We start from the raw sequence: 10,791 nt of genomic DNA, 5'->3' as shown, positions 1-10,791 counted from the left end.
TCTTCTCCCACAAGAAATTGAAAATTCAAAAACCCCTAATCGAGAGATTGATTCCGGCGATCGAGAGATTCCAACGAGAGATCGATTCCGGCGAGAGAGATCGATTCCTTCGAGAGAGATCGATTCCGGCGAGAGAGATCGATTCCGGCGAGAGAGATTCGATCCGTCGAGAGAGTTTCGACGACGACTCAGCCATTTTCACTCACGCGAGATTTGATTATTCAGGCGACATTGACGTCCGACGAGATTTGGCGTAGACTACAAGCTCAATCGAATCAATCTCTCTTCACGAACGTAACAAAGTGATTTTCGTCTCTTTTCTGTAATTTTTGCTTGGTTTCTCAAAATCGATCGGTTTCTGGGAAGGAGACGAATTTTTCTCATGAAGTTTTCGAATCTCAGATTTATAAAACCTTATAAATTTTTAGCTATGAGGAATATAGTTTTATGTATTTTTCTTATTGATATATCTTGTTGATCATTCCTTCTCTAATACCCATGTTCTTTATAATCAGGTTATGGGTGTTCGAAATTTGTTCTATATGTGGAGAATGGAAACTAATAAATGGAATTCACTGGGATTTCATAGTAGTGGATGATCAACGAGGATCCTCTCTTAGTATGATTCATGAAGATATCAGCTACAATGATTTGATTGTGGCTGTTTTAGAAGATTTTGGAATTGATGGCAACAGAAACAGTGTAAATCTTAGCTATGCCTCACCTTCAAAATTAAACTTTGGTACAAAAGAGCTTCCTCCAGCATTTATTAGGAATGATCGTCAAGTAACATCTTATCTGAGCAAACTTAAGGAGAATGGAGACCTTCATCTATGTGTAACCATTAAGGTAACTGCATGAAACTCTTTTGCTAACTTGTTTGTTTATTAGAGTTATCATTTATTTTTAGGTAGTATGTAGTAGTAGTGATTTGCTCATTGCTTGAAGAAGTTTGCCATAGCAGTATCTATTACAACTTTTACATTTATAAGACCTTATAATAATAGTTGTGCATTTTGCAGGATCATTACCAAATATATTTTAACTATTAGCTTTTATGTTTTTTTTTTAATGTTTCAGAGAAGAACTCAATTATCACCAATGATTATGTCAAATATGATCCAGCCACGGGGTGGAAATAGTAATCATGATTTGCCTATTGCTGGAACTAGTAATCCGCGTGAGGTATTTATTACAACTCTCATTTTTATAAGGCCTTGTAAATGATTATATATTTAGCTTTATCTTTTTATGTTTCATTACAAGATTCATTACTAGCTTTATGTTTTTATGTTTCAGACAGGAACACAAAAAAATCACCATTGATTATGTCAAACATGATTCAGACACAAGATGAAATTTCTAGTACTCATGATTCGCCTATTGCTGGAAGTAGTAATGTATTTGAGGTACTTTTCAAAACTCTTACCTTAACATTCATAATTATAATGTCTTATAAAGGTAATAAATACATGTTTAATTTTCTAGAGAGGAACAAAAACACACGCGGAGACTGAATGGAACAGCATTCAGAGAGTTGACGAAGTCTCTGGTATACAACATACTTGTATTAGCGACAGTCTTATTTCTCCTTCAAGTGGTCTTGTTAGCAATAAGGTACATATAACTTTTTCCTCTGTCAAATATAAATATATGAGAGTTTAATCAATGTCTTATAATGGGTTATAAATTCTATTTTTAATGTATATGTTTCATGTTTTTATCTTAGAGAGGATTGGACTCGATTGGACTTGCTGTATATGGGTCTGGAAAGTCAAAATTGCCATCTTTCTCCAGTAGACGTGGTAGAGAAAGCATGGGAGAAGATATCTTGTCTCCCAGTTGTGGTGATGATGATGATTTGTTCTGCGGGAAGTTTTTCAAGGATAAAAAGGAAATGAGCACAAAGTTGAGGTTGCATGCAGTTAGTAAAAGCTTTGAGTTCCACACAGAATATTCAGACAAAACACGTTATGTTCTTAGTTGTGTGGATGAAAGATGCAGTTGGAGTTTTCGTGCAAAATCAGTTAAAGGATCTCAGAGTTTTTTTGTTCGTCATTATGTATCTAAACATACTTGTGACACTTCTCTGAGAACTGTTAGTCATCGGCAAGCTACTGCAAAATTGTTGGGAACTATGGTCAGCAATCATTATGAAGGAGGAAAGATTGGGCTGAAACCTAAACAGATCATGGAAAAAGCTAGAAATGATCATGGTGTTGTGATTACATATTCAAAGGCTTGGAGGTCTCAAGAGCACGGCCAAGATATAGCTAGGGGTACTCCTGATGACAGTTATGAAGCTTTGCCCAGTTGGTTTCACATGATAAAAGAAAAGAATCCAGGTTCTGTGACTTTTATCGAAGTTGATGCTGTTGGGAAATTCAAATACGCATTTTTGTCGCTTGGTCCATCTATCAGAGGGTTTAAGTTGATGAGGAAGGTACTTTCTGTTGATGGTGCCCATCTGAAATCAAAGTATAAAGGGACTCTACTTGCTGCCACAGCACAAGATGGTAATTTTCACTTGTATCCTATAGCTTTTGCTATAGTTGATTCTGAGAATGAAGCCTCATGGAGTTGGTTTATGAAATGTCTGAAAACCATCATTCCTGATGAAGAGGATTTGGTTTTTGTCTCTGATCGTGCGGCCTCTATTGAAAAAGCTCTTTTACAACATTATCCTGTTGCTCACCATGGAATCTGCATCTTTCACTTTCAAAAGAATGTCCAGGACAATTTCAAAAGTTCAACACTTGTCCCTTTGGTTGTTGAAGCTGGTTATGCCTACACCAAAGCTGATTTCGATTGCTATTTTCAAGAGATTGAGGAGTCCGACATTGTATTAGCAGATTATCTTCGTAAAGCAGACTTCAGGAAGTGGACCCGAGCTTATTCTCCTGCTAATCGCTTCAACATCATGACGTCAAACTTGGCCGAATCTATAAATTCTTTGCTGAAAGTGAGTCGTGAGTATCCAATTGTCTGTCTTTTTGACACTATTAGGATGATAATGACTAAGTGGTTCACTGAACGACGTGAGGAAGGAGTTCGTCACATGCACCCTGTCACTGTCGAAGTGGGGAACAAGATGAAGGAGCTATATGATTTTACGTCTCGCTTCCTTGAAGTTTCCAAAATCAATGATTCAGAGTTTGAGGTTAAGGGAGATACAAGAGATCAAGTGGTGAATTTTCAAACAAGGCATTGTTCATGTTTTGTGTTTGATATTGAGAAGTTTCCTTGTGCTCATGCAATTGCCGCTGCAAAATCTGGGAATAAGCACGAAAATGATTATGTCGATGAGTTTTTCTCCAATGAAAGGTCCGTTCTCTCAGCCATTGTGGTAATACATCAGCACGTTTATATATGTTTACAAAATTGATCAAATTTATAAGGTTTTATAAATATTGTTCTACAACACTTCTTTTTCATTTTTCTGTCTTTATTGTACCTTTATTTAATTCTCTTAATTTTCTTATTAGGTTTACACTAGCATATTCAGAGAGTGTATATCCTGTTGGTGATAAAACATATTGGGATATTCCTCCCCATGTAGCTTCGTTTGTTTGTCGCCCTCCATCTACACGCTTTCCTAGTGGGAGGAGGAAAAAAAAGAGGATACCAAGTTCGTGGGAGTATGGAAAATATCGGCCCATATCTAAACCATCACCCAAGGCTTACAAATGCAGCAGATGTGGACAGAAAGGACACAACAAAGGTAGTTGTGTAAGGCCTATTTGATAACAGAGTAGTATAAAAACTTGTGTGCAATTGATTATTTTATATGATGTTATAAGAGAGAATTGGAATCGAATAGATTTTGGGGAACCTTTTACTATTACATTTTATCGTTTTATAATGATTTATAAAGTTTACAGGTGTCTAATAGAAGTTATGTTCCTTTTATTTTTACATCTATCATTTTATAATGCTTTATAAATTTTGCAGGTGTCTAATAGAAGTTATGTTATTTATTATACGAAATGTGTGGTTACATAAACTACCCTTTATAAATCATTAGGATTCAGATTAATTGTAGAAATTATATGTTCGTTTGATATCTTAGCTTACTTGCATGAACATAAATAAAATATGTTTCCTTAGCAAAGGTTTAAGGTACAAACCAAAATATATTTTCCTCATCATGAAGGATTAAGGGACAAGCCAAAAGATGTTCCTCATTGAAGACATCATCAAAAGATAACACACTAAAACTGAAAAAGTTCCATAGATATTTGTTAAAAGTACTAAAAAACTGAAAGAGCTTCATTTCTTCAAATTCGCGATGCTTCTAATCGGCATTTTTAAGATCTTCCAAAACACTTCCTATCACATCATCAGCTGAATCTTTCTCAAATTGTTTCTTTTGTTTTTTCGATTTGGGGGTGCCAACATTGTGTTCCTTTATAAGCATAACAATTAAGAAAATCAGAAATGATAATTGGATGTAGTCAATGAAATTTGAAAGAATATTTTATAAACCATTATACATAGAGAGATATTTACCTTATTTCCTCTTCCATTCTTCTTTGTAAACTTCACGTGCTTTTTAGATGCATCCTCATTCCCTTCTCCATCCTTCAATTTTAATGACACAATAAGTAAAGTTACATAGAGCATATTAAACATTTAAAAAGTCAATCAGTTTATAAAGACTTATAAATCAGCTTACTTCATTGGTTTCTGCATGATCTTCTACTTGTTGTTGTACTTCACGTGGGGGTGTTACACCTTTCTTCTTTCCCTTATATTACAAGACAAATAAATAACTTAGCAATTTCGATTTTAATAACAGCCTTTGTAAATCAGAAATGATAATCAGAAAGAACATTTTATAAACTATTATACACAGAGAGATATTTACCTTAGTTACTCTTTCACTTTTCCTTGTAACCTTCACGGGCTTTTCATATGCATACTCATTTTCTTCTCCATCCTTCAATTTTGATGACACAATAAAAAAAGTTACATAGAGTATACTAAACAACATTTTATAAAGCATTATACACAGAGAGATATTCACCTTAGTTCCTCTTTTACTTTTCCTTGTACCCTTCATGGGCTTTTCAGATGCATCCTCATTTACTTCTCCACCCTTCAATTTTGATGACACAATAAAAAAAGTTACATTGATTATACTAAACAGCATTTTATAAACCCTTATACACTGAGAGATATTCACCTTAGTTCCTCTTTTACTTTTCCTTGTACCCTTCATGGGCTTTTCAGATGCATCCTCATTTACTTCTCCACCCTTCAATTTTGATGACACAATAAAAAAAGTTACATTGATTATACTAAACAGCATTTTATAAAGCATTATACACAGAGAGATATTTACCTTAGTTACTCTTTCACTTTTCCTTGTAACCTTCACGGGCTTTTCATATGCATCCTCATTTTCTTCTCCATCCTTCAATTTTGATGACACAATAAAAAAAGTTACATAGATTATACTAAACAACATTTTATAAACCCTTATACACTGAGAGATATTTACCTTTCTTCCACGTTTCTTTGAACCTTTCACGGGGTTTTCAGATCCATTTTCCTTAGCACCGACGTCAACATCTGTATTGACTTCTGTGTCATCCTCTTGTTGTTGCTCCTCTTCCTCTTGTTTCTGTTCCTATTTCAATTAAAGGATTACATATTTATAATGATTTATAAATTTAAAACGATTGTTCAGTTTATAAAGATTTATAAATCAGCTTACTTCATTGGTTTCCGGATTTTCACTCTCTTTATCACCGTCGTCCACATCGTCTTCTGTATCCTCTTCTTCTTGTTGTTCCTCTTCTTCTTGTGGCTGTTCCTATTTAAAAAAAAAAAGATTACATATTCTTAATGATTTATAATTCTATAACGGTTTTCAATTTATAAAGGGTTATAAATAAGCTTACTTCATTGACTTCTGCGTCATCCTCTTGGTGTTGTTCCTCTTCCTCTTGTGTCTGTCCCTATTTCAATAAAAGGATTACATATTTATAATGATTTATAAATTTAAAACGATTGTTCAGTTTTTAAAGATTTATAAATCAGCTTACTTCATTGGTTTCCGGATTTTCACTCTCTTTATCACCATCGTCCACATCGTCTTCTGTATCATCTTCTTGTTGTTGTTCCTCTTCTTCTTGTGGTTGTTCCTATTTTAAAAAAAAAATTACATATTTTTAATGATTTATAATTCTATAACGGTTTTCAATTTATAAAGTGTTATAAATAAGCTTACTTCATTGACTTCGACTTCTACATCATCTTCATCTTGATGTCCTACTTCACGTGGAGGTCTTACACCATTCTTCTTTCTCTAATATTACAAGAAAAAAAACTAGCTTAGCAATTTCGAATTTAATAACAACATTATAAAATATCAAAAATAAAATAACCTTAGCGATTTCCTTTCTTTTGGCATCTATATAAACTCCTAAAACTTCATTTTCGTCAAGTTCATAATCGGCATTCTGTCCATTTACCTGAAATATTATATGTGAGCTCACACACATTGTATTAAGAATATGAAGACGTTATAGATAGCAAACCTTGGTTTTTGTGGCGGCTTCAGTTTCTTTTGACTTCTCAGTTTCCTGTTACAAGTTAGAAGCATATGAATCTTTTTGTCATTTACAACACGAAACAAATATAGAAAGTAGTTTACCTTCACAGTTTCTCCACGAATGTTCAAAAGACCTTCAAGGTACTTCACTCTTTCTTCAAGAGACACTACCTTATTATTGAGGAATTCAATCTTTTCTTGATCAGTTGCATCAATCCCAGGAACAGAATTATTTTCGTCCACTTCAGCTTCAGCAACGGCAATGTCGACACTTCTATTGAGCCAATCTTGTCTCTTCAAACGATATCCTCTTTTGACAAGATCAACAACTCTTCCAAATTCACAGTCAACATCTTCAACCAAGTCGCTATGCAATCCGGGATCTCCAAGGATACATTTGACATCAACCTGACAAGTGTTTGCATATGATCAAACAATCGGTAAAAGAAGAATGCAAAGACTAAAACAGTTTTATAAAACATTATAAACGGTTACCTTCTCCATTTGGTCGAATCTGTTAACCTCCTCAATAGTAAGCGCTTTGGTTTCTTTCCAATGCAAGCACAAGGGAAACTGAATTCCATCATCGCTAATACCAAAGAATGTGCCTAGTTGATTCACAGAAGATAACGCCCAGAGCTGAAGCGCATATATAAAGCCACAAATCGCGTATTGATTATTCTCCGTCAGCTTTGCATAGGTAAAGCTCTTCACTTCTTTCAGTAAATAATCAAAGGCCAAATTCCCCCAGGGATACTTGCAAAACTCTTTGAAATTTCTAGCTCTAAGCAGACGCTCTTCTGGAATACTTGTCACCGGATTGCTTGCCATCAATATCCCTTCCACAAGGATTGTAGCTCCCAATCTTAATCTCTGATCAGCAGTAAGCTCTTTACTCTTTTCGACAAGAAGCTTAAGCAAGGTGTTTAGAGTTTGATTCTTGTTCATCCATGGATCTTTCTTCTTCTTTTTTGTTGCTGAAGTCTCGGCTTCATCTTCATCTTTATCAACAACACAAGGCAGACCCGTTGTCAAGTGGAATTCTCTTAGAGAAAACCTCATTAGTTGTTCTCCAAAAGTAAACCACAAACCCTTCTCGCCTATATCAATTCTCCTTAAGAGTAAGTGATGAATCAAATGCCTTGAAAACACCATAAGCTTCTGCTTCCTTCCCATCTTAATTACCGGAGCCAAGAATGAATCTTCAAGCTTCTTGAATTCTTTGCCCAAAAGGGTTTCAACTTTACCAACCAACTTCAGATTGGAGCGCTTGTTAATTCTTTGCAATACGACTCCTTTTGTACCAGTTTCGGAGATTCTTTTTGGCAAAGCAATCTTGTCATTAGACTCACTCATCGTTTCACCTGAAACAATTCAAAATGGCAATGTCAAAGATATGTTTTATAATGACTTATAAAGGTTTTGTTTATCAACACTTGTAAATCATAATAGATCATTCTAAAATCGATTAACCACATCAAAAACGAAAGAACTAGCAATGAAATATATCGCAAATGACAGAGTGAGAAGAAGAATCGCTAAGAAGAACCAATAACATTACCGGAGTTAAGAGAAATCGATGGTGAAAAGTAAGTTTTTGTAACCAAAGAAATGTAGAACGGCGGAGTATAAATAGAGATCAAAAGATGCGCTTCAGCTCTGTATCAGAAGAGACGCGAACGGAGGAAGGCGATGAAAAGTCCCGACTTTTTACCCTAATTCGTGACGGTTTTATTTTTTTTACACTAAGGCCCAATTTCGATTATCAATGTTTAAGGCCCAAGTTTATTTATGGTTTAATGCTTAGAAAACGGTTTTATAAACTATTATAGATTAACAAGCTTCTGCAAAATATTTATATGCTTTTTAAAAAATTTTATTAACCCTTATAAATTATTATATAGAGATTCATAAGTCTTTATTAATTATTGTCAAAATTTGTAAATCATTTTATACAGATTTATAAATCTTTTAAAATTGTTTATAGGTCTTTATATATTACCTTATTTTATAAATCTTCATAAAACCTTATAAGCCCTTCAAAATAATTGTCAAAATTTTATATAGATTTAGAAGCCCTTGTAAACTATTTATTGCTCTTATAAACTACACATATTTGTAAGTCTTTATAAATTATTTATAGGCTTTTATAAATCATAATCTACATTTTACCTCGTGGAATCTCTTGAGGGTCTATGATTGGAGTGGCTACATCATCCATCATATCTTCTGATTCATGAGGTAATGGTAACTCCTTTCCCTACACATCATTAGTAAAAATATATAGTTTAAAGATAAGAAAAAGAAGCCTATGAGAACACATATATAGGTGATAGTCTAAAACTTACATATATGGTTTCATGGTTTTGTGTTTCAGCCTCAGTGGCTTCTAAAACAGAAGTGTTTCTGTGTCTCTCGAGAGAGGATGTGATTTCTGTGGCATCATCATTCACCTTATCCTCTTCATTGGATTCTAAAACAAGTGTGATACTAGGGCTCTCTTGATCGGATCTGATTTTGGTGGCATCATCATTCAACGTATCATCTTCATCGGTGGCAAGTGTGTTACTAGGACTATCTTGACCGGGTCTGATTGGTGTGCCAGCATTATTTTCAAATTCTCTCTGCAAAAATGGTGTAGGAAGATTTTAAATTGCACCAAAAATGAATACAAATTATGTGTGAGAAAATACCTCATGTGCGCGAATCCAACTACCACCACCTAGCCACTCCATTGACAGCCTAATCTCAGTATAATTAAAAACCGCATCCTCTTTTGTGGCAGCGAAATACACTTTGTATTTGTTTTCAAGGAGAATTTCCGTCACTCGACCTTTGCGCCACCCATGGGTAACAACCACTTCAACATAGTCGTTCAGACTGTACTCTGCACAAAGATCTCGAGGAGGAGATGGCCTTATTTTGCAAATATCAACTATTAAATGTTTTCCTTCCGCTTCATCACTCGAATTTTGTGAGATTGTACATCTTTTGATCAGAAATTTTCTTCTATCATCTCCTTGTTTCCGAACTTCTGTAATTACCAATGCTCGGACCCAAATTTTTTCCTTTTCACTTTCACTAATTTCACGGGTCATTTCCACCAACTTCCCTCTCGTAAACATGTGTTGACTCAATACCTTCAATTCCAAAACAATCATATATAAGCTAAAGCCCTCAAACATTCAAAATTTTATAACTTAAAACATACAAAAAAAAACAATACCTTGTTTTTGCTTTTGACCCATTTGGAGCCGATCCAATCAGCATGAGGTCTCAGTTGGCTTCTGATGAATCTCATTATGTCTGGTGGATCATCAAAGTAAACCAAAAAACTACCATCTGGCCTTTCAACTACGATAACACCAGTCCACCAACCATTATTAAAATAAGCATCCACCACCGACCCTTCCTTGAATACGACACCCTCATTCAGACACTCTGGCGGGACTGGCCGAATAAAACTTCTTTCAATAGTTTCCTTCAAAGGACTTACACCATCTTCGTTGAACATAGTTTTGTAACTAACCCGAAGCTTTTTTCCTGTTACTCTCGTCGGATTTTGCTCGAGGATAGCTCTATACCAAGAACCTCTGAACCCATCTTCTTGAATAGATACTTCTACTTCACAATCTTTGGCAATAGACAAAAGTTTTCCTTTTTTCTTCAAATTATTTTTCATCTTCCTGAGGAGGAATCGGAAATGCAGATCACAAAAAAAAAATCAAGAAAAGAAAGAAACTAGGTGAATTAAGATCAAATGAACGACATGCATCCAAGAAACTGAAACAAATTGAGATTTTAGATAAATCAATTAGGTTCCATACAAAAATTCAATTCGATTTTGGAGTGTATATACAAAAGCAAATAGGAATTTCAATTTGATCTAAATTGAATATAAAAAATCAAAAGAGAATACAGTGAATGTTCTTGAATTAACTTTTGCTAAATTCGATTCAAGTTGAATTGGAACTGAAACTGAAACAGATTGAGATTTTAAGTCAATCAATTAGGTTTCAAACAAAAATTCAATTCAATTTAGATTGTTGATTCAAAAATGAAGATGAAACTCAATTACCTTTTGCCACGATAATGATTCAAAATGGGGAAGATTGTTGTGTTGATTCTTCTTCTTGAAATTTACGGACATAGAGAAACGATGAAGAAATGATAGAAAACAAGAAAGCAAAAAAAAAAACGTGTCATAGTGAAGAAGATGAAGACGTGTCGCG

At 34.4% G+C, this 10,791-nt stretch overlaps 2 protein-coding genes across 30 annotated transcripts in view; one reads left to right on the top strand and one right to left on the bottom strand.

Moving 5' to 3' along the window:
- Positions 1 to 10,700, bottom strand: part of LOC117127410 — a 16,993-nt gene extending 6,293 nt beyond the window's left edge. For 13 of the 29 annotated variants that reach the window (XM_033277697.1, XM_033277700.1, XM_033277702.1 and 10 more), the window contains exons 1-12: positions 9,786 to 10,700; positions 9,253 to 9,699; positions 8,908 to 9,183; positions 8,732 to 8,819; positions 7,055 to 7,923; positions 6,662 to 6,967; positions 6,546 to 6,590; positions 6,393 to 6,479; positions 6,236 to 6,313; positions 6,051 to 6,149; positions 5,907 to 5,963; positions 5,720 to 5,818 (exon numbers count right to left, since the gene is read on the bottom strand). In XM_033277697.1, the coding sequence (XP_033133588.1) occupies positions 5,720 to 5,818; positions 5,907 to 5,963; positions 6,051 to 6,149; positions 6,236 to 6,313; positions 6,393 to 6,479; positions 6,546 to 6,590; positions 6,662 to 6,967; positions 7,055 to 7,923; positions 8,732 to 8,819; positions 8,908 to 9,183; positions 9,253 to 9,699; positions 9,786 to 10,241 (2,907 nt within the window). In that variant the 5' untranslated portion in view covers positions 10,242 to 10,700. Of the gene's footprint in view, positions 1 to 3,904; positions 4,406 to 4,509; positions 4,582 to 4,675; positions 4,748 to 4,867; positions 5,633 to 5,719; positions 5,819 to 5,906; positions 5,964 to 6,050; positions 6,150 to 6,235; positions 6,314 to 6,392; positions 6,480 to 6,545; positions 6,591 to 6,661; positions 6,968 to 7,054; positions 7,924 to 8,731; positions 8,820 to 8,907; positions 9,184 to 9,252; positions 9,700 to 9,785 lie in introns of those variants that run through there. The other 16 variants (XM_033277724.1, XM_033277720.1, XM_033277721.1 and 13 more) reach the window with 16 other exon arrangements.
- On the top strand, positions 1,319 to 6,155 carry LOC117127413. Its single transcript, XM_033277732.1, has 5 exons — positions 1,319 to 1,409; positions 1,489 to 1,617; positions 1,730 to 3,324; positions 3,486 to 4,647; positions 5,693 to 6,155. Exons 1-4 carry the CDS (start codon positions 1,329 to 1,331, stop codon positions 3,742 to 3,744), a joined length of 2,064 nt encoding a protein of 687 aa, XP_033133623.1. The 5' UTR covers positions 1,319 to 1,328; the 3' UTR covers positions 3,745 to 4,647; positions 5,693 to 6,155.
- Positions 10,701 to 10,791: the final 91 nt, after the last annotated feature.

This window comes from Brassica rapa, chromosome A08 (assembly GCF_000309985.2).
Source record: "Brassica rapa cultivar Chiifu-401-42 chromosome A08, CAAS_Brap_v3.01, whole genome shotgun sequence".
Classification (NCBI taxonomy): Eukaryota; Viridiplantae; Streptophyta; class Magnoliopsida; order Brassicales; family Brassicaceae; genus Brassica; species Brassica rapa.
The sequence above is the reverse complement of the archived record's forward strand: the minus strand, read 5'-3'. Positions and strand labels throughout refer to the sequence as shown.